The 27,957-nt window shown below is 37.8% G+C and overlaps 1 protein-coding gene across 8 annotated transcripts in view; it reads right to left on the reverse strand.

Annotated features, from left to right (window-relative positions):
• The window catches only part of FREM1 (FRAS1 related extracellular matrix 1), a 163,349-nt gene that overhangs the window by 122,686 nt on the left and 12,706 nt on the right, over positions 1 to 27,957 (reverse strand). For 5 of the 8 annotated variants that reach the window (XM_074330369.2, XM_074330368.2, XM_074330367.2 and 2 more), the window contains exons 3-7: positions 15,153 to 15,657; positions 11,146 to 11,240; positions 8,115 to 8,416; positions 6,586 to 6,797; positions 723 to 1,046 (exon numbers count right to left, since the gene is read on the reverse strand). In XM_074330369.2, coding sequence (XP_074186470.2) covers positions 723 to 1,046; positions 6,586 to 6,797; positions 8,115 to 8,416; positions 11,146 to 11,240; positions 15,153 to 15,386 — 1,167 coding nt within the window. In that variant the 5' untranslated portion in view covers positions 15,387 to 15,657. The remainder of the gene's footprint in view (positions 1 to 722; positions 1,047 to 6,585; positions 6,798 to 8,114; positions 8,417 to 11,145; positions 11,241 to 15,152; positions 15,658 to 27,957) is intronic. The other 3 variants (XM_074330365.2, XM_074330364.2, XM_019739183.3) reach the window with 3 other exon arrangements.

Raw genomic sequence — 27,957 nt, forward strand, 5'->3', positions numbered from 1 at the left:
AAAGGCTGGAGTGGCAGCAGAAAAGATTTAGATTAAATAAAAAGAGGACTTTCCTGATGGAAAGTGTTCGATAGTGAAATTAGCTATCATATGAGACAATGGAATCTCCTGTACTCGGTGTTATTAATTAAGGATCCCAGTAAAACACTTCTGCAAACAAAAAAAAAAAGAGTAAAGGAAGTTTATCAATGAAAGAATTATAAATGAAACTCATCTCTAACTTCAATGGTCTATGTAACACAGGAGGGCACTAGAGTTCTCAAACTGGTGAGACTAAATGCTGCCCTCAGAAATATTTTATAGCTGGCACAATATGTTTTAAAATTTGTAATATGTTTTCTAAAATTTGTAATATGTTTTCTAAAATTGAAACATTTTTACAAGAAAAATTATAGATTTCTAACTTCTTGTGATACATGAGATGAGCTACACACACCACCTAGCAACACTAGGTGGTCGGTATCAGCTAGAACTGAGTTGTAGCTGCTTCCTCCCACACCAGCTCTTTGTCCAGTTCCCCACAGTCTCCCTCCAGGAAGCTTTGCTTATTTGCATCACCAGCCTGGCTCCTCTGGGCATTTGAGTTTGCATCCTGATTCACAGTGATTGATTCTGTTCAGAGCCAAAGAATGTACAAACTAACCTGAAGGCTACAGGAAGTGGCATCTTAAATAACGCTGTGAATACCAAATAGGTTAGGCGCTTTGTCGCTTCCGTCTTACCTCATAATGTCTCCTTTCAGAATGGCTGCTGTTTGGTGGCTGATAAGCAATCTGCAAGTCACTGAGATCTTTCCAGGTGAATGAGGACACTGGTCTGGTGTGATCCCACAGGTGAGTCACATAACCCTGGAGAGGGGCTTTAGTAATGTTGAACACCAGCAAGGGTTTGGGGGTCTCATCCTCTTCACAGTCCAGAACGGATGTCGTCAAAGAGGTCAGGATGAACTGATCCACTTCCAGGATAAACATGGCCATGAATGCAGCCCTTGGCATCTGATTAGGAATGCCAACTCTGATATAGACAGGCAACCACGCACTCTCTGACTTTGGAAGGAGAAAGAAAATATGAAGGGGAAAACAATATAAAGGAATCTATAACATACAGGGTTAATAATATATTTACCATAAAACCACAGCCTCGATAGAGGGTATATCTGGCAATGATCTGAAACCTGGCTGTACATTAAAATCACCTGGGGAGTTTCAACACCTTCGATGCCCAAGCTGCATCGCCAGAAGTCCTAATTGAATTGTTTCGAGGAGGGACCTGGAAAACTGGTATTTTCAAAGCTGTCTGGGTGCTCTAATAGGCAGCCAGGGTTGAGAAGGTACACCAATTTTGGCATCAGAAGGAACTGTGCTTTTTTATTCTATCTCTAGCACTTATGATCTGTGCAACTTTAGGCAAGTTATTTAATTCCCAAATCTCATTTCCTACATCTGTAAAATGGGAATACTAGATCCCCAAGTATTAAATGAGGATTAAATGAGACAGCCAAAGTAAAGTACTTAGCAGTAGCTGCACACATCGCCAATCTCCTCCGGCCACCCTGCTACTTCCTGTAATGTTGTTTTCAAGCAGGCAGGGGCAGGATGAAGGAAAATGTCTTTATAGCTCAGTACTCATGCAACTAAAGGATGGTTGCCAGTTGTCTAGTCAGTTAAAACTCTGAGTCTCCAAGTGAGGAGCAGGTAATGGGAATTGTAAATGACCACTCGCACTAGAAATGCCCCCTTCTCAAATGAGAGAGCTGTGAGGAAGAAGCCCTCAGGATGGGGGTCCCCCAGAGAAACCACGAAGATGCATCCTGGGATCTGAGGGCTCAACAAGTGCTGCAGGTGGGAAGAACCTTCATAGCAGGAGACGCTAGTTATCATGGGATTGTATGTTTTCCACTGTTGAGAGAACCAAGCTCAATTATTAGTCACATGGGTTCAATATTGCTGAACACTGGCTATTGGACAACGAGTTATAATCCATATATAACGGAATGTTAAAAATGGAATTCTTCTTGGCTCTGTCTCAACTGAAGTTCTAATCAAAGAGATTTCAAAGTGAATGTGGGACAGATATTATAAACACGAGTTTACGAAAAGCACGAGTTTACAAAGCAAATTGTCTGGAACCAGCTCCGGACTCTAGAACCCTTTTGCCCACTGTAAGAAAGATAAAAGAAAGCGATTTACTTAGCGCGAGGAATGCTGTGTTGTGCTGAGTCACTCACCTGACCCCCAACATCACACAGCCACACAAAGAGGAAGGATGGGACCATGCTACATCCCTGTCTCAGGTGTCAGAGACCAGCTTTAAAGTGTGTCTTTTACATGTGGAGCACACAGAGGGTTGATGCCAAACTCATACCTGAGGAAGTTAAGTGGCTAGAGGCAGAAGATAATGGTGGCTGCGCTGGGATTATTTTACATTTCTTGTTTATGGCAGGAAAGATTACATGAGTGCTTCCAGATATGGGCCAAGTAGAACAGAGAGTTCGTCTGGGGTCATCCAAGCCCGGATCTTTACGGTGCATCCCCGAGAGGATAAAGAATCCCAGCAGCAAGAAGCTGAAAGTGGCAATCATATCTTAGGAGCTACTGGAGGACTTCCAAGTGATTACTCGGGCCAGAAATGCATCCTCTTTAGACAAGAGATCTATAGGTAAGAAGCCTCAGTGATGAGGGATCTTTGTGATGGGGTGTCTCCTGAGGAGCCATGAAACTGCCTCAGAGACAAATAAGCAGCTTGAAACGTATGCCAGACTCAGAGAGCATGAAGTCATATCCCATCAGTGCCTGATCAAACAAGACCTCTCTCTCCAACACTCCCCCCAAACCCACAGTCTGGAAGTTCAGGAAATACCTAGTAATGCTCCAAAGAAGAGAGAAGCTCAAAAAGAAACAGAGAAGACAATTACCGCACATACATACCCCAACCCCCACTGCATGGATTATGAAGACAAATGAATGATATGCTGAGATACCCAGGGTTTAGAGTATCTGTTCTTCACATGCCATGGAAAAAATTATTTGAAGATGCATAATTTGAAAATTCAAGAATGGAGAAGTCACAATATAAAAAGGACTGGTGCTAAACAATAAGACCAATTAAACCAAGAGTTAAGATTAAATCAGTATGTTATTTTAAACATGTTAAGAAAATTGATACAAATGTCAAATGTCAAAAAAGCTTACTTGAAATAAAAGATGCATGATATAAGAAATAAGGTATAATAACCGTATGCTAGAACTAAAATTGCAGATTAAAAAGGCGGGCAACTGGCAGGAAAAAAGATAAACAGGATCAAGTCTCATCATCTATAGGAAGCAGCCAAGGGAACTTGTGTTTTGTTTGTTTGTTTTTCACTTTAAGTATTAAAAATGTAGGTTAAAGAATTTTTAATTTAGAATTTAATTCTAGTAAAACATAATGTGGGATATAGGACTTTCAAATAAGTAAAAATAAATGCCAAGAAAATATAGCCTATATTGCAAGATAAATTTTTTAATAAGCAAGAAAGCAGAAAACAAGATAGAAAAAAATCCCTATGTATCTATTATTACAAAAATAAAGCTTAAATTCCCTGGTTCATAACAAATATTCTGAAATTAAATATCCAATTATATGTGCCTTACAGGAGCAGCATTTAAAATAAAATTATATACAAAGATCAGAAGTAAAAGGACGATCCAAAGTTATCACGTAAGAAATAAAAGAAGTGACCATATCAATTTCAAAGAAAGATGAATTCAAAGCAGGAAGCATTAAAAAGAATAGTGTGGCGTACTTGATATTCATAAACACTACAAGACAAGTCTTCCTGTAAACATCATTATATTTAATATTATTCTGGCCAAGCCAGTGGGTAAGAGACCAGAAATAAGAGGAATAATTACTGGAAAAGGAAAGATAAAATTATCATCATTAGTGAAAGATATAATTACGGTCTTTAAAAGCCCAAAGAATTGAAACATTCTTAGAATAATTGAATTCAAGAAAGAAGCCAGATAGACAAGAATTATACCAAAAAAAAAAAAAAAAAAAAATTAGCTTTCCTATTTATCATCAGTAACCAATGAGAAGATATAATGAAGGGAAGAATTTATTCACAATAATTTCACAAAAACAAATTGTCTAGGACTGGACTTAATAAGTGTGCTCAACTTACGTGAAAAAATACCTGCAAACTTTAAAGAAACACATCAAAGAATATTTGCCTAGATGAAAGGGAATATCTCATTTCTGGATGAGAATACTCAACAGGGTAAATGTTCTAATATTCCAATTCTACAGACAAATAATTTGTAGTTTTAATCCAATCCTGATAAAAATGCTTATGGGCTTTTTTTAAACTAATATAAATGACTTAACTATTTTTTGGAACTAAAAATAGGTGAGAATGGATTAAGAAAATTTTGAAGACTAGTGATGATTAACAACTTGCCTATAAAATATTAAAGTGTATTATAAATTTATTATATTTAGAATAATATAATATTGGTATAGGAATAAGTAAGCAAATCTAAGCAACAAAAGAACTGGCCTTGAAATAGTACACATAATATCTTTCTACACAATAGATGACTCATCTAAAATCAAGGGTAAACAGGTTCCTTATTCAACAAATAGTGTCAAAAATTTTGGCTTCTTGGAAAAAACTATTCCTGTGTTTCAAAATATAATAAAATTGATTGCAGGGGGATTAAAAAGGCAAAGGTAAACAAGAAAACCTTTAAAAAACTAGAAGAAATTATGGGTGAATAGTCACTTAGTCACTCGATGATGATGGATTTATACAAGCATAAAAATAATTTTTAAAAGATAGAAAATTTTAAACAGAGTATAAATTCAATCCCATAAAACAAGGTGTGCATATCTCGCCACTGTGTGTGTCCAAAAATGGTAGAAATACGGCTAGTTTTATTTTCTTCTTATTTCGCCTTCTGTATTTTTTAAAAAATATTCTCTGTAGTGAGCATATTACTTTTATATTCATCAGAGAATCTGTTTTATGATATGCCAAACTGACTATGGTTAATAGTTAATAATTAATGCTAATTAAAGCAAGAAGTTTATTTGAAGGGATAAACGTTCAGTAAAACTGATCTGAAAATATAAACAGAGCCCTAACTCAATATAGAGAGGAAAAAGAAGAAAAATTAATTACAAAAAAAAATGGATCTAATTTTTTTAATGAAGACAAGAAAACATTAAAAGTGAAAGGAGTTTCATGTTAAAACAAACAGAAGATAACTACAGGAGACTTACAGTTTAGTCTTGGCTCAGCCATAAAACAGACATGTAATACATGGGCAAGTTATGCAATTTTTCTGGCCACCACTATCAAATAAGGGGTCTGGGCTAAACCAGATATTTCCAAACCTAGCTAATAATCAGTTTTTTACTGGGGGGCTTTTTCCCGAGCAAAATTTGTGTAGTGCTTACTATGTGCCAGGCTTTGTGTGAAGTGCTTCATAACTATTTCATCTAACACTCTCAGTTACTCTAAGATCCCCATTTCAAGATGAAAGAAATGAAGCATAAAGTTCAAAGTCACACAGCTAGTTAAGTAAACATTTGAACCCAGGCAGTCTGGGCCCAGTGATCTTAATTATTACATGTTAGACTCAAATTTATCCTTTAAGAGCTCTCCGATTAATTTACCTGATCAATTTGACCAGACTATCTCAAAGTCTTTCCAAATCTCAATTCTAAATTTTCATGATCCTCTTTTATCATTTTCTTATCATTTCATGTCTTATAAATTTCTTGGGGATAGTAATGTTCAATATTTGTGTCTCAGAAGAAATCCTAGTGAGAAGTCAGACTGTGAAAGATGGAGGTTTTCACAAATGTAATCTTGGATCATTGCATATCAGCACAAAATCCAAGCTGTTGCAGTTGCCCAGCTACCCAAGTAAATAAATTATAGAATATGTACATGAATCAGTAGAATAGCATGTTAAACACTTTGTATAAATATATTCCATTTTACGCCATCATTTCAATGTAAAGAGATCAAGAAGAGGAAAGAGGAGAATTTAAAAGAAATTGGGGGCCTGTCTCCTTGACGACCCAGCCTTCCATCTCAAAGTCTGGAAGAGTGAAAAGTATATAATCCTCTACTACAATAAACGGGGGACTGAAGTCCCCTCCCTCCCAGTTTCCTGGGGTGGACCCCCTGATATCCTTCCTCTAACAGGTGAAAAGTGGTTCTAATAAAGAAGGGGGAAATGGGGCATCAAAGAGAAGGTATTACAAAAGATCAAATGACAAGCTGAAGTATAATGAAGCGAAAGAGTGAAGAAGTAGCATGTAACTGGCCCCAGTCCAGACAGAAGAGAGCCAAGCAGTTTCATCTGGTACACAGTCACCCCAGCTTCTTATACTGATATTATATACAGAAGCTACTGCTTTAAGCCCTTATTAGCAGAATAAATAAGCCTGCAGTTTAATGAGTCACTGGGGCAGTTCCAGCTCCAATGCCCAGGAACTCCCCCTGGCATGGGAGCCAACACGAGCACCTCCAGGAAACTGGCCTTCTCTGTGGATCAGCTGGGGACATAGACACATAACCCCAAACTCTACCTTGTATACGACCTTGCTCCTGCTATCTGTGAGGTCCAGTCGGATGGAGATATAATCGGTGTTGGGAGAAGGGGGATCCATATGCTGATAGCGAAGCCCCATCAGCAGGAACTCCTCACAGCTCACTTGGAGGCTTCCTATTTTCTTCAATCCCGGGGTACAGCTTCCACCTGGACACTTGAGTTCTGTTTCCAGTTCTAGGGTGTACAACACTGAATTAAGACAGTCATTTGAACATAACGATTGTCAAATGCAAAAGCCAATCCTCCCTCCCATGGACAATTACTCCCTCTCACTGCCCCAGGAATACTCATGGGTACCCGCCAATCATTCACTCAGTGGGCTGTCATTCTTCTAAAAGCCTGTGATTGCTTTTACTGAAAAGAACAGTGGGCTAGTTGTCTCGTGGGATGCTTGTGCACCGAGAGTTACAGAGAGAAAAATGAAATGCATTTTCTGGGGCTTGAACGTTTCTGACAGATAGGCCAGTGGCTCACGATAAGTCCTACAGTCAAGCCCCAGTCGGCGTTGGCAGCATCCACTTCCGTGACTCCGTCATGCAATCTCTCTCTACCAGACTATTCTAATCACTGAGATGTTCTCCCCATGGTGCTTGTCACACCCTTGAGTCGTGCATATCTTTCCAGGTTCACTTAGTCTTTTTACTACACCTTCCCTTAAACATTCTTTGGCCAATTGCTCTCTCCCACTTTAAACCATAGTTTTTATGTCTCTGCCCAACTGCATTTTTCGCTCTTGCAAAGTGTATGATACACATAGGCCACCCATTTTTTTCAAGTGGCCTTTTATATATTTCCTTGGGATAGAAAATGAATATTCTTCTTCTTAACCCGATGGCTGTGAAGACTGAATGAGATGACTTACGTGCAAGCATGTCGTTAGCTGTAAACTGCTGTCCAGATTCAAAGTATTTCTATGACTATGATTATCCCTCATATTTCTTGGTTTTCCCATCGTGCCTAGAACGCTATTGTACACATGGGAGTTGCCCAAAATGTATTGATTGAATAAATAATAGGGCAAAAAATTAACTATTAACTCTTCTTGATTTAAACCATGGCTGCAGCTCACCAGCTCTGCCTCAAATCTGCTCATAATCTAACAATACTTAATAAATATACCAACTACTTATACTACAGCTGCCATTGCTGCTGTTACTAACAGCTGACAATTCTTGAGCACTTGTGACGAGCCATGCTGTGTAAACCATTTGGGCAGGTGATCTCATACACTCTAGCCTTATACAAACCTATGGAGCAGCTACTACCCTTGCCCATTTCACAGGTTAAGTAACTAGCCTAAAAGCACACAGGAAATAAATAGCACAGGCAGTTTTCAAGCCCAGGTCTTTAGGATTTCCAAGTCCATACTCTGAAAAACTAACCTACATTTTTCAACCAGCTACCAGTAATATTAAGTAAAACTCTCGGTCATAGTGGTAGATGACCACTGCCAGACATTTTCATCAGTGTTAGTAACACCCAAATAAGTATTAAAACATATCGTACGAGACTCAGGGAAAAAAGTGTGTGGCTGATCTCCCCGTGGTTCTTCCGGCCGAGGCTCCACCACAACCATCTGGCCATGGGCTGGCAGCCGAGTTCCCACAGGGTCCAGCCTGACAGTACACTCCAGGGGAGCTGTCCTGTCGTAGTCAAAGCTAACCAGGTTCTTATCAATGGCTCGGGACAGGCCGTAGAACTTAGACACCTCCAGCACATTGTTACTCATACGGATGATGTTACAGTCTGGTTCTAGGAGATAGACCCGCAGGATGAAGGTTTCCACAAATGTGTCTGTCTCAGTAAACCTGTGGGGAGAACAGAGCAAAGGCAATACTTCATGGTGCACAGATACTTATGACACTTGCATGCTTGGACAGAAACTTAAAGACTAGCCTTCACAAAATTTGGTTACTGGGTAGTTTGGATTTTATTTGGTACTCTCTTCCCAATCTCTCTGTTCTTTTTCTTTCTTCTGATCTTGCTGGCAATCCCTTTTTCTGCCACTTTCATCTCCAATGACCTTTCTTTCAATACCCGTTCTCAAGCCCATCACTCATACTGATATTTAATGATAACAATGAGCTCAGAGTCTCACTTCTAGCACATACAAAATTTAAGAGTACAAAGCTCATATACTTTATGGGCTGAGTTTTACTTCAGGAGTGAAAGGGAGAGGAGTTTCTGAAGCATATGAAGGTCTTTCTGCTCTTCAGAAACACGACAAGTGCGGTTTTTACAGCCTAGTTTGGGTTCCCAGCTTAGTGCGTGGCAAGGTACTCAGTGATTGTTATTTCCATTCCCTCCAATACCTTAGTGAACACCTTGCTGGAAGAAAATTAATGAGGGATGGGTATGCATCCATAATGCAGCTCCTAACTGATATGCTTTTATTGTGGCCCAAGCTAATGGTAAACTACTTACAAAGAGTATTGCAATCTTCATAAGAACCTATATAGGCATTGTTAATCCCATTTTACAGATGAGGAAACTGAGGCATAGAGGTCAAATAGCTTGCCAAAGGGCTGGAAAGGAGGTAAGAGGGGAATAAGCATGCTTCCTGATTTTCCACCTCCAACTCTTTTGAATATCCTGCTTTAAATGTCCTGAAGACCAAGAGGAATGACAGCTCCTCTAACTCTACCCTTCATGACTGCTCCTCCTCACTCTCCACCCTTAGAAACTCAAGGAAGAAATGGGACCAGTCAGAATTCATCAGTTTTTCCAGCCCTCCTAGGCAAGTTCTCGGAAGCTAATTTGTTTTTTAACTTTAAAGCCTTAGAAAAATAAAAAAGCCCTGACTGCATCGTTTCCTAAGGAATCCTTGAGTGCCTTTTCATTTTCTGAGCACATCATTTTTTTCATATCTCTCCTTCAGCACTTGTCTCTCTGCATCACAATTATCTGTCCGTCTTTTTTGCAACAGCCTATGAGCACCAAGAGTCCATGTATCCTCACCTTCATGTTTCCTATGCCCAGGACAGGCCTGACCTATGGCAGGCAGTCATAAGTGTTTACAGAATGATTCACTATTCCAATGTCTTCTACAACACTCTTTACTATTAGTCTAATGCTTACGGGAAATTCACACTGAGCTATTTTATCCAAACACTCCTAAGAGCAATAAAAACAAGTAAAAACTATATAAAGGCTTACTCCACCAACACTGCATTCTCAGTTGTTGATATGAAGTGAACAATACCAAAAACATGAGCTTAATTTTTAAATTAACTTTTTTACTAAGATATAATCAATATACCATAAAATTCACCTTGTTAACGCATACACTCAGTGGTTTCTAGTATATTCACAAGGTTGTACAACCATTATGACTCTAATTCCAGAACATTTTTATCACCCCAAAAAGAAATTCATACCCACCAGCACTCACTTCCCATTTGCCCCTCCCCCAACCCCTGGAAACCACTAATCTACTTTCTATCTTAATGAATTTGCCTTATCTGGACGTCTCATATAAATGAAATCATACAATATGTGACCTTTTGTGCCTGGCTTCTTTCCCTTAGCATAAAGTTTTCAAGGTTCATCCACATTGTAGCATGTATCAGTACTTCATTTTTTATGGCTGAATAATATTGCATTATCTGGATATCTCACATTTTGTTTATACATTCATCAGTTGGACTATTTCAACTTTTTAGAAATTATGAATAATGCTACAATAAACATCTGCATACAAGTTCTTGCTAAACATAAGTTTTTATTTATCTTGCGTATATACGTGGAACTTCTGGGTTATACGGTCACTCTGTTTAACTTTAGAATTAATTTTTAATTTTTTTTTATTATTTAATATGTTTTACCAAAAACAACAAAAGAACAAGACAAACAAATGAGAAACAGAAACTCATAGACACAGACAATAGTTTAGTGGTTGCCAGAGGGTGAGGGTAAGGGGGGGTGGGGGGTGGGGGGTGGGAGATGAGGGTAAGGGGGATTGAATATATGGTGATGGATGGAGAACTGACTCTGGGTGATGAACACACAATGGGATTCATAGATGATATAATACAGAATTGTACACCTGAAATCTATGTAATTTTACTAACAATTGTCACCCCAATAAATTTAATAAAATAAAATTTTAAAAAATAAATAAATGGTACTGCACTTCTTATAATTAAGCACCTGATCATCAAAAAGAAGAAATTTACTAAATTTTGGAATACGTATATATTTTCCTCCTTATTCTCATTAAGAATTTGTACTTTAGAATTTCCATTTCCCATCATAAGCAGAGGGTTGGCTCGAGAGATGCCTGTACAAGAACTCTAAAGGGAAACAGAATAGGACTAATAATTAGCCACAGAAAAGCTCCATCTTTATTAGATGATACAAATAAAAATCACTGAAAGCTGGCTACAATTCTTCCCTTGCTCATTCAGCTCTCCAGTTTCTACTGATTACTTTCTTGTTTCGAATCTAGTAACTCCCCAGGATAACATTTATCCACAGAAAAAGAACTGCCCAGGATGGTCATCTGGCAGAGAATGAATGAAGCTCCTATACTGCTTACCTGTAAAGTCTAAGCTTCACTGTGTCTTCATCAAGAATGGGGCAACCGTTGTGAATGTACTTTACTTCATTGGGAAGGAAATGGCAGTCAAAGACCTAGTTCACATGAAGAAATGGATAAATATCTGTGAGAAAATTGGTACAAGAGTTAATTTTTCCAGCAGTAAAGTACTTCCTGAGGAAATCACGGTCTGTTAACTTTTTGTTTTGTTTCCTCTGTGTGTGTGTGTGTGTGTGTGTGTGTGTGTGTGTGTGTGTGTTTTAATCACCACCTTGTCTACCCAACTCCATACCAACTTACCATCCTGCTTATACCGTTGTATCTTGGTTTGAGAATATCTAAATTATGAAAATCACAGCAAGCAGATCAAGCTTGTAAATTAAAGAGGGATTATCTCTCTAAATAATCTTTTTACAGTCTATATACATTTAAAATATGGTTCCATTTATCAAAATATTATTTACCCACACCCTTCGCAACAATTGAGTAAGAAAGGTCTACCTGTGTGTATTCATGAAAGGCATGCATTACAAACACACAAACACACTGTTTGAGTTCTGTATATTCATTTTTCTTCTTTTATTTCTTTCTTTTAAAAATAGTGCTTTTATATTCAAAGATGCAGCCGCTGACTATGGACACAATTGTGGTTCATCAGAGCCAAACATGACCCTCAGGTGTTTCTCCTATACTTGTGATATTTTATTATTTATGTAATAACAGAAATGGTTGATACGACAAATAGCAATTTAAAGGCAATTTTCTCTATTCAAATAAAATTATAATTAACTGTATCACCTTACTCAGAACTCTGAAGGAAATTGCTACCTGTTATATTTGGGAAACTCTAGTTTTTAAAAGGAATTGCCTTTGCCACCTATACCATGACCCCATTTTGACTTGGTAGAGTTCTAAGCTATACAGCAGGTCCTCAAATAGTGTCGTTTCATTCAACGTCATTTCATTATAACTGAGGTGCAGTAGGAACTTAACTCTTATTTGTATCAATTAGCCTATGGTAAAATTGGTTTAGTTATATATCATTTCACTTAAAGTTGCAGAAGTTATCAATGAAGTGAGGACTTACTATATACCCTTGAGGTATTCATACATCATCACTATTGAGTTCACGATGTTTAGCCTGTACCTTGTTACAGCTTCAAACATTTACAGAAAACATAATCCTGAGAAGACTTTATCACTTATACAAATGATCGTCTTTTCCTGTATCCATCATTGGTTCCTCTTAATTTACAACAAGAAAGGAAATAAAAGAAAGGCCTTTCCCATATTATTGACAAATAGTCATGGTAATAAAGAGACAATCTGCTTTGTTAAAAGAAACATCTGTTTTATGTTTCATAATATGTTTTCCTTTTATAAAAGGCAACAACCATAATTGTCCATAAATTTGCTAACTAAAACAAAGGAGAGCTAAATCCTTTTCTAATTACTGTCTAGCTTTGTTTTTTTCCACTTCAACTGCTTTTCAATTACAATTTATAATTAAATTGTCACACATTCCTAACACATTACTCACTATAATGATAGTAAACTGGTTCAAACTAGAGATATTTTGTTACTGCTGTATTTCCTATTCAAAAGAGCAAGCTCAGCATTAAGCTGGGGTGGTTTTCCACCCAGGAAATTTTTCGCTTTGGGACAGGTGTTAGAATTGCTGGGTGTAAAGAAGTTTTGACCTAAAACATGAGGAAAACATAATGCCATCGACCTTATCTAATTGACTATATCAGGAGGGTTGTCTAAACAGAAGGTACTGGTGTGCACCAGCTGAAATCCCTTTCCAAACATCCAATAGGAAAATGAACCTGTTGGTCCTAAGACAAACTCCAGTAATGAAATGAAAACACTAATTGAACAGATGTTAAACAAAACATTTTCCGTACAAATCAAATAAAACTGTTCATTACACAGCAGGGTGCTAGAAATGGGTTCACATAAGCCTTGCTAGAAATAGCATCTTGCTAGAAATGGGTTCACATAAGCCTTGCTTTTAACTTACTAGTAAGCTCTATTAAAGAATAATGTTTAGGCGGGGTGTGTGTGTGTGTGTGTGTGTGTGTGTGTGTGTGTGTGTATGTGTGTCCATGCACACACACACGCGTTTGGCTATGCTTAATTTCAAAAATTCCATAAGAGATAAATCCCTAGAGAGGACTGAATCAGTCTGCATTAAAAACAAGCACACACTTTAAAAAAGCAGACTTTACTTGGGAATCTCATTTTTGTTGAAAGTATCATAATTAAAAAAAAAAAAAAAAGGAAAATCACCTGGTAGTTTAGGAAACAACATTTTTGGATATATAGATTTCTTTATGGTACAAAGTGCTAATATTTGACAAAAAGGTAACGAAACTCCATATTTTAGTGGATTCCTTTTCCACAGGATAAATTTTAGATGTAAATCACATATCTACTTTAGATAACATAAATCTGTTTGCGATGTCAGATTTACCTCTGGAGATACATATACTGAACATTCAGGACTTGGTTTTTTGTTGTTGTTGTTGTTGTTGTTTTAATGACCAACAGCTCACTAGGGGACCTGTTGGGGATATGCAGAGCCCATCTCCCTTCCCTAGCAGTCCAGACTTTCCTAAATCAGCAAGACATGTTGTTGTTTCTGTTCCATATTATCTTTCTATGTGGATTTTTGCCTTAACATCAGAGAAAGTTTGAGATGGAATTAACTTGGAGATCTATCACAACCCTTGCTCCTTGTGACCAAATAAGTTTTTTCACCTAGTTTCAGTCACTTAGACCTCTTTTTGGTCTCCAGTGCCTCAGAGCCAGCCAAGTGATAAGAACCATTAAAATATCATTGAAAATATATAATGGACACAATTTCATTACTCTCAGAAAAAAAAAATGCTATATATATATTTAGAAGTCATAGACTTTTTGAGATGGGGAGAAAATACACCTTAGAGGCTAGCTTAATATATAGCCTCCAAAATTTCTTCCTAAGGAGGGAAAAGCTGGTGAATAACAGGGCTTTTGTTTGCTCAGTACGGTACACATGCTTGGGACCAGAGTTAAATACAGCTGACCATAGGTTGCCCCAGCATGCCACCAGGAGCAATTTTTCTTCTCTTCTTCCCCCACAAAATATTAAGTATCACTTCTAAATAAATGTTGCTATATATGAAAGGGTACAAATTTATTAGTTGATCAGTCTTTATAAGGCACCCACATATACCCATAGAGCCCTGCTTTATCAGGGACCCCAGTCCTCTAGGATTCGGGTCCTATCTTGCTGCTCCCCAAAACTCCAAGGGTTTGCTTTTGACCCCAGTCCCTGTAGTTGAGTCTCTGTTGCCTGCAGCTGAGCTTATTCACGTCACCTACTCATTCAGGTCTCCCCTTTCTCCTTGAGTGATAGATGCCAATCAAACACATTTCCGAATGCAAGTTGTGTTGGGAGAAAGTGGGGAGATGTTGAAATTACCAAACACTTGTGACCTGGGGCCATTCTTGTATACTAATATTTTTTAGATGCCCATCTAGAGCCTAGAATATCCTTAAAAGACAAAGTCTCCTAGGTTTCAACTAAAGCAAAAAAATTTTATGCAGACATTTTTGAAGAACAGTGAATATTGAAAGTGAAGTATCTCCACCTCTCTTTGCCACCTCTCTTCCCTTAATCAAGGGAAAGTTTGGGTGATGTTAATAGATGACCATATCTTCCTGTTTTACTTTTGCTATTCTATGGTCACAAATGTGTTCTAAAAATGTCCTGAAATCCTGATTATCTTATCCAAAGATGACCTGACTAGCAATGGGTATGATGATGGGGGCTAAGAATAACCCATAAAGACTGACTATATCACACCACTCAAGAGACTGCCCAACAGTGTCTCTGTTTTGTTTTCTCTCTCTCTCTTTCTCTCTCCCTCTCTCTCTCCACACAGACATACACACACACACACACTCACACATTCACATTTATTCACACCAGGGAATAGAAAATCTCAGTTATGACCTACCTGTGGAGTGAGTTTTCCAACCCTCTGGGTTATTGGCTCATTCATAACAACTTCCACTTTGCAAGCATCTTTCTCTTTGGGGATGGCGAACTTCAGGTCTTCTCCCAACAAGAAGGCAGAGCTGCCCTTCATCACCCTGACCCCGCGGTTCACGCTGATGAAGGTGGGGCTGGCCCAGTCCAGGAAGAGCAGCAGGATCACGGCTTTCAGCCCACCCCAACTCAGAGAGCTCATGCCGACAGGGGCCAACTCCTTTCCGTCCACCGGTGAAATCCCTTCAACAAAGGAGAGTTTCTGTGCTTCTTCCGGGGGGTGTCAGTTCATAGTCCAAGGGGCAGGGCAAAGGGTCCTGACAATGTGCCCCAAGATCTTAACATGCCTCTCTCATTGCAAACTCAGACAAGGAGGCCTTTCAGGCAATCCCGGGGCTTTTAATAAAACTCGCTGATCACTCCTGACAACGCTGGCAAGATTAATGTGCCTCCCAAGTGCTTTTCTAATCCTGCTAGTGGGAGAAGGGGTCAGAGGGAAAATGAGAGAGAGAGACCAAAAGGTTTGCGTGGCTACTCAAAAAATCACTACCGACAAAGAAATCTTTCAACCAGCCTATCATTTCAGCTAAATTAAAAACAAATAAACTAACTTGACCTCCAGGCCCATCTGAAAGGCAATGCGGTCGTTTCATTACACTGCTTGTAACTCCTGCTTCCGGACTGAACATGCCCCAACTGGGATGTCAGTTGTGTGGTCCAACAGACGCCCGCCAGCCTCACTGCCCGAGCCTCACCGCAGCGTTTGGTTCTGTGTTCGGAGGAGTTATTGAACTCTGCTTCTGTTTCCTCACTTGTTAAATGAGGACGATAACCTGATTTGTAGAAGAGAGCTAATAGAATTATTTGGACACTCTTTGGAAGCATGAATAATTCTACCCAAATAAGAAATACGCTTCATAATTTGTCAGATGGACACAATTCTGACTTTGTTGGGGAATGAAGACATCTAAGACATACCTGAGTGGAAATTGGATAAAATATCTTTTCTTCTACATGAACATTTGGGTTTTGTTTATGTGTAAAAGGGACTAAGAATCGAATAATATAGGTCCAACGTACGTAGCTAATGAAACAGTAAATATGTGTGCCTATTTACATTATTTACAACACTAATTACATTATAATGGAGTGAATTTGCACAAATGGGGTCTTCCTGTTTCTACATTAACCACTTAGAATTTCAAGATTATTTCTCTGTATTCTATAAGAACAGAAATGACTTTATCAAAAGTAAAATGTATTAAAATATATCCTTAAAATCAAGGTAAGATTAAGTGAACCAATGGTGGTTTACTATGCCCATAGAAAAGCTTTACAGCTTAATGATTTTAATAAATGTCTGTATATGTATAGCCAATAGACATTGAAATAAATGTTTGACAGAAGGGTGTAGACGAAAATGTCTCTATTACCTACATCTAGTACATTAAAGGAAAACTCATTCTCTTGTCACTATTTAAACCCTTTTACATTTGAGGTAGTGTATGACATGTGTCACCTGACACCTGAAGGGGTGTATGCTTTACAGAGCAGCCTGGTTTTTTTTTATGTTGTCAGTCCCAAAATAAAACAATTCACACATTTCCACTGACCATGCTATCCATACGCTGGATGAATTAGGTTCGCTTATTTGGACAAGAATGTAAATCTGGTTGTTGAACTTTCACAACAAAATCAAACCTTGTTTCCATTCACATTCAGCATCTCAAACCACTCAAAGAATCCTAGCACATTCAGAGAGGAAAGGCCACAGGGTGGGAAGGTGTCTCCCAAAACTGAGAAATAAGGGGAAAAACTTTGTTTTCTGAGATTTAAACAAATTAAGTCAACATGTAAAGGCTGCATGAACTTTATACTCTTATGCATTCCTTTTATCTCACTCTTATCTCATTTCTGTACAGCTTCTTACCAGACTCTGACTTTTTAATGGGGGGGAACATAGGGTCCAGTCCTTGGACTTGTTTTTTTTGTCTACCCTCACTCCTTAGTGATCTCATTACTTGGCTTGACATATCACTTACATGTTAATGAGACCCAAAATTAGATCTCTAACCTCCTCCCTTAACTTTAGATTTGTATATGCAACTGTCCGTTTGACATCTCCATGGGGTGTGTCATGGCATCTTGTACTTGTACCCTAATTTGGGCTCTTGATCGTCCCTTCCTCAGTCTTCCCTACCTCAGTTAATGGCAACTCCAACTTTCAATTGTTTTCCTCTTTTGTTTCACACTGTACATCTAAATGAACAAAAAAATCCTGTTTGTTCATTGCGGTGGACAGACCTCTAATAATTCCAGCTTCCTATTATCCAGAAGTTCCCTGCCCTGGCATGACAACAGAACATATGACACTTCCAACCAAAAAAATAAGGCAAAGGTGATAGGATGTCATTCCCATGGACTGAATTTGCACAAATGTATTCTTTGTTTCTACTTTAACCATTTAGAATTTTAAGATTATTTCCCTGTGTTCTATAAGAACAGAAATGATTTTATCCACAATAAAATGTATTGAAATACATTCTTAAATTCAGGGTATGATTAGGTGAACCAATGGTGATTTATTATGCCCATAGGAAGGCTTTACATTTTAATGACTTCAATAAATTTCTGTACACAACCAATGGATACTGAAATAAACACACACACACACACACACACACACACACACACACAACTCTCTCTTAGCAGGCTGGAGCTAAAGGTTCTCCTGCTGAACTTGAAAAAGGAAGCCCCTAAGAGTTTTACTGTCACAAGGAAATAAATTCTGCCAACAATCTGAATCAGCTTAAGAGAAGATTCTTCCTAAATCAAGCCTGCAGAAAAGAGTGGAGCTCAGTTGACTCCTTGCCTGAAGTCTGGTGACAACCTGAAGCAGACAACCCAGGTAAGCCATGACTGGACTCCTGACCAATGGAAACTATGAGATAATAAATTTGTGTTGCCATAAGCCACTGGGTTTGTAGTAATTTGTTTACACAGCCATATAAATTGAATGCATTCTTCCTACAAAACATATCCAGAATCCAACCACTTCTTTCTACTCACATTGTTATCAGCCTGGTCCAAGCCATCACCAGCTCTGCTGGATAACTGCAATGGCCATCATAATGACACACAGGAATCATGTAATCTTTTCCTCCCTTACCTCTCTCATCTCATCTCCTGTTTGTCTTCCCTTTGTTCACTCTGCTCCAGCCACACTAGCATCTTGGCTTTCTTCAGACAAATCAAGACCAACCTTCCCATTCTCACCTTGCTCCTGAATCTTCCCACTGTTGTTCCCTTTGGCACAAACATTCTTCCCTCAGATATCCTTCTTTCCACCTCACCACTTTCAAATTTTCCATCAAATGTCACATTTGCAGTGTGGCCACGGCTAACCGCCCCATGAAAAGTATGAGGCTCTTCTCCCCAGTACATCTTTTTCTGCTTTGTTTGAAACTTTAGCCCTTAGAATCATCTAAACATACATTTGCTTATTTATGTTGTTCATTGCCATCTGCCTCAGGAAGGTGAAAAATTTATGTCTTTTATTCACAGATGTACCTTTATGATTCCCTCAAACCTGTCGTCCAGATTGAGATGCTGTCTTGCCCATGAGAAACACAACCGACAGACCTGTGAACTAGAAGGAACCTGGGTCTCTGGGGCTTTTGCAAAGCAGAGTCGCCATATTGGCCCATTCTCCCAGAATTCTACATGGTGAGGGATGTAAACTGCTTTCCTATTTAACCCACTGGGTTTATTTTGTTACTCTTGATTGAACTCTACACTTTTAATAATCAATTTTTCTTCAAGCTTTTCTATTAATTTAGTTTAGTCACTATTTAGCTAAAGACTGTAACTTTTTATCTTACAGCATATGAGGCAATAGCTCATTCCCTATATGATAGTAAGCGCTTACTTAGGAGATACGGGACAGGACCAAGGTTTTAATGTTCATCTACCAGGAAGAGACAAGAGATAAAAAGAAAGAAGAAAATCTATTTCTATGGCTCCCTGGGCCACACTGGTGTGCAAAAGGTAGACCTGAATACTGAAGATCCATATTCTAATCTTGATTCTTACGAACATCAGTTCCCTCTTTTAAAAATAAGGCCATTCATTCTCCCTCTTCCAGTTTCCCCGTGAGACCAAATGAAATAATCCATGTGGAAATATTTTCTTAATTATAAAGCTCCATACAGATGTAATATTATTATTACAAAATATATCAAAGGAATGAGAGTAAAGCTCGTCTCAAGAAAAATAGAATGGCAGGACTTGGAGCTTGGTGAAGGCAGCAAAATTAGGTTCCGTAAAAGTCAAAAAGAGCATGTTTTATTTACATTCTAAATTTATCATTTTTTTCCCTCATAGCCTTAAGATAGGATGTAGTAGTGAAAACTGAATTCTAATATTTCAGAAACAACCTGAAGCTACACATTTGGGAGAAAGAAAAGAGCACAATTTCCAAATTCAAAATCAAACAAAACTCATTTTTCAGTCAACTGGGCTACAAAATTAGGGGCAATAAAGATCAAAAAAATAATATGCTTTATTTGTTTTTTATTTGTATTCTAATTTTGCTTTTGTATTTTTCTCTTAATGTTGGGAAACATTAAGTATGTGGAGAGTCCATGTAAAATATTGCTCTGATATTTTACTTGAAGAAGGTGCCAGGAGGAAGGAAAAAGAAAAGGATTCAGATGAACAGACAGAGAAGGAGAGGGCAAAACGCAAACTACAACAACAACAACAAAAACCACACAGAGAACAACAGCAAAGGAAATCAGAATGCTGTGTCAAACAAGATTTCACAGGTGATGATGGCTCTTTTATGTCCCCCAAAATAAAATGGTACTAATCGCCTTGTCTCTGATATAAAATTATGATGTCCAGAGGCAGCCAACATTTATTTGACAATACCCTAAGGGGAAGCCTAGCATATCTTGAGAATTCCATCTCCTTGATCTCAACATAGGGCTAAGTCAGACCCTCAGAATCCTTCTGTCCACAGATTGTTCTCTAACTGCTGATGTGGACATCTATAGAGTCAGCAGAATCAGTGAGGGTATTTGGAAGTGGAAGTAGAAAGGTGGCTAGATTATCAAGAGAGATTATAAACTGACTTTAGCCACATGGGTCTGAATTTGATTCTACAATAGAAACAAATCCTGTCTCTGCTTGCTTGTGTGGATCAGCTGCTCCTCGGCATTTCAAAAACCTCATGTCATGACTGCAAATCAGTTTTGTTCGTACAGACCATTTCCCACGACTGTCTTTCTTCAAGGGGAAATCATGTATTCTAAGTATACCTGTACAACCCAATAACAATGTGTGAAAAGATGTTCTAAAAAGTGGAAAACTACCCTGCTTCAAGTTCTTCCTTATAAAAATCCAAAAAAATTTCTTTAACCAAACTTTCTTTCTTAGTAAATATCTTGAACAGAAGGAAATCATTCCATAACATTTCATTTGGTGGAGGGGAAATCTAAGCTGGTATTTATTGCATAATTACACATTTAGCTTAACTGTGGGAGCATGTATTCTCTATGTTGACATAAGCATGATACTCCTGTTACTTATCTGATAATCTGTGCACAACAAGAAAAAAATGGACCACAGCTGTATTCCCAGGCTCTCTCCACAATTGAAACTCTTGATGGTCAATATTGATGATGTGCCCTGATGAGCATCATATTACTATTTTTTCCTCTTTGGAATTTGCAGTGGTGGCTACTACACAACACAAGGGAATTGCCTTCCTCCTCCAGTGCCCAGCACAGATATCAAGATATCAAAAATTGATTATAGTTTTTTATTCACTTGCTTTGCTGTTTGCAGAACTCCTATGTAGCCAGATACTCTATTCCTCAGAGCTCCAGGTAGTTATTACTTATTAACTGAAGATGACAATGGAATTACTTCCTGACTCACAGCTTTAGCTCTTGCAAGTACCCTAAAGTCATTAAGAAAGAAAATAAACTAATAGAGAAGTAGCATTTTAAGTAAAAAAATAACCAACTCAGGACTCAACCCATTCCCACCCACCCAAACAGAGAGAGATTTTGATATCCTTGACTAGAATGGTGAAGAAAGCCAGAGATTTTCTGACTTCTACTCCACATTAAAATCTTCCAAATGCCAGTCAGAATGAATTTAGAAGCCATCCTGAAATTTTTTATGATGTTTCTTAAATTATCATAATTTTCACCCAAACTATTTTCCAAGTAATTCATATAATTCAAATGTAAAGGTCTCAATCATATACTACTAGTAGCTGAATGGAATTATCCACAGGACAACTGAATTGCACTCAAATCAGATGTGATATAAATTGATTAGCCCAGGAGCAAGGAACTGGAAATCAGGACTGTACCTGCAGGGAACTAGCTTTCTAAACTCGGATAAAGTGGTTGTCTTCTTTGTGTTTTAGTTGAGGAAATTAAGATTTAGATAGACTTTACCAAGGACTTCAGATCCACTGCCTCCTGCAACCTTACCAATGAAAGAGAGAAAAGAGAGAGAGAGAGAGAGAGAGAGAGAGAGAGAGAGAGAGAGAGAGAGAGAGAGATCTAGTTGCTCCTTGTTTATAGGCAACAAGGAGTAGTCAACATTCTAAGACTTGCCAAGGTCATAGCCAGACACAGTAGAGCCTGAAGAAGCAGGCCTTTGACATCCTGGCTCTTTCCTCCTCTATCCTGACATTCTCATTCCATTCCCTCCAACAGAGAGTGGTTGAGCCACACTACAAAAAAACGTGCTGGGAAGACACAGACAAAAAGCAGGTTCTTCTCTTTCAATAAGTTCATAACCTCTTATGGAGCTTTAATTGTTCAGTGACCCCAGAAGGGTAGAAAATCCTTCACAATCTTGCCCTACACAGGATTTCCAGAGTGAGTTCTCTCAGAAAAGGAGAACAGAGTGGTGAAGAAGAAAGAAATAGCTTGTGACTTCTAAGAATTTTTTCTTTAACAAATAATTTTTAAGATCGTCCTTTTATGATTTCTTGGTAACTAGTCCTTTTTACTTACTACATACAGGTATTGGGCTATATTCTTTATATGCATGTTTTCTGCTATTTCAGCAACCCTGCAAAGTAGTTTCTATTATTATCCTGATTTTATAAATAAACAGTGACTTAAAGAAGTGACATGATAATCATAATGAAAACTAACATTTATTAAGTGCTAGGCATAGATCAAAGTACTTTACATATATTATCTTGTTTAAGTCCTACAATGGTTTTAGAAGGTAGATAGCAATTTTATAGAATTTGAAAAATGAGGCACAAGGAGGTGAAGTAACATGCTACAATTTTGCCCAATGCCAGGACCTGTGCATTTAACCACTCTATTATACTGCTTCTCATTGCAACAAATCTTATACCTCTGCAATTGCTTCACTACCCCTGGGGTCTTTTTCTTACAGTATGTAAAAGCTTAACAACTTCCTTTATGGGTCCAGACAGCAATTGATGACTGTTGCAGGAGTTAACGTTTCACTGGAGGCAATGTTCCCTCAAGGAAGTAGCTGTTACTTTAAGAGCATATAATTAACGTAGAGCTCCTGTCTACCAGCATCTCTTAGTGTTCTAATTCCTCACACCACAGGCAAGTATAAAGGCCTCAAGGCAAACAGACTACTTCAAAATTCCAGTCTATGAAGTTAATAAAACATATGTTGATTCTGTTTATAACGTTCTGCTTCCTCCACTCTGCAATTTTTCCTAATATGTAATCTAAATTACAGAATGTATGGTTTAGGAGAAACTTTAGAATGCAACTAACGTTCATTTTATTTATGAATTAATTTGCTTTTTCTGGAAATAATTTCCATTTAGTGTATAAAATAAATGTATGCTCATTACTACCTAAAGGATTAAAATATAGAAACATAAAGGGAAAAAAAGCACTTTCCCAATACACCAGGAAAAGAGCCTTAGGTTTTCATAGGTATGTACATATACATATATCCAGATTCTAAACTTAATTAGAACCATACTATAAAAGAATTGTGTGCCATTCTTTTATATTAACAAAACATTGTAACATTGTATTCTAAGCATTTTCCTGTTATTAAATATTTCTTGTGATCTTACTTTCACTTGTGTGCTATGTCCACTACATGAATGTACTATGATTTCTACAGTCAATCCATTGTTACATTGAAGTAGTTACTATGTCAATAGATTGTGATGAAAAATCCTTAATTATAAATTAGTGTATGTCTCTAGTTCCTTCTTTTTGATAGTTTCCTAAAAATGGGATTATAAGATCAAAGGCTATAAACTTATTTTGAGGGTCTTGATATGCATTCTCACTGGTAATGCAAATTTACACCCTTACCAGTCTTGCTCACCACTGACATTTAATATCATCCCCTTTAATCTTTACTCATTTCCCAAGTAAAATGTACCCTGCCACTATTTTAACCTGCATTTCTGTGCTTTCTCGAGATTTAGCTTTTTCTTTTTAATGTCCATTAACCATTTGTATTTTCTCTTCTATAAGCCCCTTCATTTTACAGAAGAAAGTCCCATGGCAGTGAAATGACTTTACCAATGTTCAAATAACTTTCTAACTTGCCCAGGGTGGCATATCGGCAAACAGAAACTTAGATAACTTTCTGGTCCCCTGGACAGAAATCAAGTATATTCAGTCAGCCAATCCCCAAACACCAATCCAATTCTGGGTCTTCTCACCCCAAATAAGGTTGACTCTGTGGCCCCAACCAATCAGATATTTTTTATTGATTTCTTCATTGTTCTTTATTCCTTTTCCTATAAAAAAAGGCTTGCCATCCACCCCATTTTGCAGTTCTCCAAAAGGAGACTGTCCATTTCATGAAGTGTGAAATAGTTTGTTTGCATCACCTAAATTGTCTTCTCCAATCATATTTTACACCAAGATTACGTAGCTATCTGGAAACCAAGCCTAGATTACAAACTTAGTTCTTCTAACATCCAGGCCCGTGCAATGTCCACTACCCCATGCAGCTCACTTAAATCATAGATGCTCGGTCCAGAAATACCGCTTTCCGTAATTCCTTCCGAGATCTCAGGAAGTGCCGACAGACTCACAGAACTATGAAGAGAAAGCTCTCCCTCAGGCTATGCCAACAAAATCAAGGTTGCAAAGATGGACCTTTGATACCACACAAATTCATTAAGAGATTTCCTTTTTTAGATTTTTTTCAACACTGCAGTATCTATCCTGCTGATAAGGGCCACCTATGGCAAATTGTGTTTCTTAAAACGTACACTTTGGAGCTGCTAAAAGTTTTCCACAAAAATGTCTTCTATATCCAAATATGTTTGAAACACAGAATGCTAAAATCTGTTTTTAAAGATTCACAAGTAGTATGAGACTATTCAAGGCTCTGAGAAGAAACCCTTAAGCTCAAGGTTTGAAAACTTAGAAAACCTTTTCTCATAAAAAACCCAGGTTCTTTGAGAAATCGTTCAAGAGACACAAGGCTAGAGAATTAAAATGACTGAAGTATAGGATGGCCACATGGTGTCTACAAATTATCCGGTCAGACCTGATAAATCCATACTTAATGAATCTACATCAGAAATCTAAATTCCAGGCCACTCTTTGAAAACCAGACATCTGACCTTTCTCTACAGAGACCTTCTACTAAAGCTACCTTCAAAGTTAGAGAAAACTGATTGCAGAGGGAAAAGGTTTAGTGCCCTCAATTTACAGTTCTGTTTTTAATGACTATTAAAGTTTCTTAAACCATCAAAGGCATTTCCTTGAAGATTAGGAAGTGGCCATAATTTACATTCATTTTGCTTTTAGCCAGAGGGTTGAATCATACAAATTTTCACAACAGCTTGCTTTAATTGTATACATTAAACAGAATGAAAAACACTCACTCAACATTCACCATGGCTGACTACACCTGTTCTTCACCTGGGTCTAACCATGTGTCTGTACCCAAAATCACATCTAGGATGTCCCCAAACAGAGTCACCCTGATTAAAATTGGTTTTCCTCTTCTTGAGTAAATTCTGCGTCTTTTAAATCACAATGAAATAACCAAATTGTCCAAAAGTGAGATTCTGTTTAAATTCATATTAAAACATGTTCAGGAGTTCAACTTTTGAGAACAATTCCATTTTTAGAATACAGCCTGGTTCTCTGTTTGTATATGACAAATTCATTTGTTCATTCATTGTACAAACAATTGTCAAGTACCCACTTTGTGACAAGGGCTATACTAAGTGCTATGATCACAAATACAAAAAAAGAAAATTCTTGCTCTTAGAGAGTTTATAGTGTAATGCAAAAAGACAGAGATATAAACTAACAATTCAAAAAGAGCGGTAAGTGCTATAATGGGGGAATGTATTGTGTGCTGTTGGAATAAATAAGAGGGCAGCATTTGACTCAGCTGGCCTAGGGAAGGCCTCCTAGAAGGGGAGAGATTTAACTTTGAAAGAATAAATAGGATTTAGGAAGGTAAAAACGGGTATGTTTGAAGATGGAAAAAAAGAATGTGGCATAGTCAAAAAATCAACAAATAGATGTTATATCAGAAGCAGCGTTTGTGTGAAAGAGTAGAGATGCAATGGATGCATACAAATTAACTGAGATACAAGCCCAATCTTTAAGAGATTGAGGTCTTGTGAGAGAGAGATTTATAACCAAGTACTTTATAATACAAAATGATACTCTATGATAACATATGAGCAAAATGCTCTAATGACTTCATCAAACTCAGTACTACATACTTAAAGAAATTCTACTGTTCAGGATGAAGTACTTAGTTGTGAAAAGGATTGCTCAGACATGTAGAAAACTACTCATGGTTGCTCGTTGAATTGTATTGTGATAGCCCTGACCATCATACTTGCCTGCCATAGCTAATGATAAAATTCAAACTCACGGATATCTGGTGCAGAAAAGAGACCACCATCACAAATATTCTTGTAAAAAGATCAGCTGTAATGGAAACGCTTTTGATGACTTAAGAAACATGGTGATAAGGGACAAAAATTGCAGTGTTGTTTGGGCCTAAGTACAGTATATCAAAAACACAGAATTCTAGACTTGGAAGGAGCTTCTCCTCCAAATTTTAAATATTATCAGCATTATCGCGATCATCATCAAGTATTATGCATTTTACTTTGCCTTTGGAACTGTTTTAACTCATTTAATCTTCACAACAACCTATGGAGTAGACTCTATTCTCAGGATACTGAATTTAAGGAAACAGATAAGTAATTTGTCCAAGGCAAATGCTAATAAATTGTGGACTTTGAATTCCAACCCCAGTAGACAGGCTCAGGAGCCTAGGTACCTGAAACTCCATGCTCTATGCCCCAGCACACAGTGGTCAGGATGAGGAAATAAGGGCCCTAAGAGGTTAAGCGATTTGCCAAAGGTGAGAGAACTGATTGGGCCTGCTGCTTTATTCATTAAGGCAAGCAGAGTGTGAAAAGTAAATCACAGTATCATAGACCAAGATACAGCGAAGTGAAAAAAAAAAAAAAATGCACTTTTTAAAAAACAATAAATAATTAATTAAACCTAACAGAACTGTAATGAGAGTCTTGATTTTCTTCACTGCTGAGGATCTTAGCACAATTTTGATGTTGAGCTGTGACATCAATTTTTCTACAAATATTTGTTTTTTACAAACAACTTCATAAATAATTTTCAATACAACAGTATCAATAAAAACAAAAAAAATGTAAGGAAAGAGGAGGAATAAGAGAAGGAGGAAAAGGGGAGGGGCTTGATGATCTGATGTAGGATTGGAGCTGAAGTGAAAGAAAATGCAATAGTGAGAAGCCAGAGACCAGACTGTAAATCAGATACATCCAATATGTGCACCTCTCCCGGTTCCACCATTTCCTTGAACAAAGTCTTTATTCTTCCTTGAGCTCTGTTTCCATATCTATACAATAATTGATACCTTTCAGGGTTGTTCAAATAGTTAAATGTGATTATGGCTCAACCAAAGTCCCCAGCAAACATACACACACTAGGCTGCACCCAAGTCAATCCCCTTCCTTCCCCTTTCAACTGCAGGCCAATCAAAGAAAGTTTTTTCTTTATCTCATTGAAAAAAGTTAACACTGTAAGAAGGGATAAATGTCATTAAATATTTGTCAAAATCCATACAATGTACAACACCAACTGTCACCCCTAATGCAAACTGTGGGTTTTGGATAATCCAAATTGGCTTATCAATTGTAACAAATATATGATACTAAAACAAGATGTCAATAAAGAATAACTGGAGGGAGAGGGTGTATGTGAGAAATGCACTTTCTGTTCAATTTTTCTATAAACTTAAATCTGCTCAAAAACGAACTTTTATTAATTTTTAAAAATTATCAGTTGAACCACCCTTTGACATACTCTACGATTTAGGCTGTATTGACTCTTCAGTTAACACCCAGACAGAGCTAGAAATTTTTCTGTAGAGCTGCACAGGGCTAAAACAACAAAAAAAGAAACAAGGCAACCTACAGCGACTTCTTGCTCATCACGCTTCCTGGCATTTGGGCTCTGAGCATGATTTTAGTCAGGCTGTGTAGCAATATCCTTGCTGAGGATCTGCATATAACCAGCCACTCAAGTGCCACGCAAGTGCCATTAGGTCTCGTTGGCCCACAGGCCACTCTCCCACATGGAGAGTGAAAGGAGGCCCCCCATGTGAAAGCACATCCAGAGCCAGTGTTACTTCTGCACACACGAGTTCCCGGCGCCTCTGTGGCCTACTGAGTTTAACTGCATTAAGAGTGAAAC

Source organism: Rhinolophus sinicus, chromosome 16, assembly GCF_057876585.1.
Source record: "Rhinolophus sinicus isolate RSI-liver-muscle chromosome 16, RSI-T2T, whole genome shotgun sequence".
Classification (NCBI taxonomy): domain Eukaryota; kingdom Metazoa; phylum Chordata; class Mammalia; order Chiroptera; family Rhinolophidae; genus Rhinolophus; species Rhinolophus sinicus.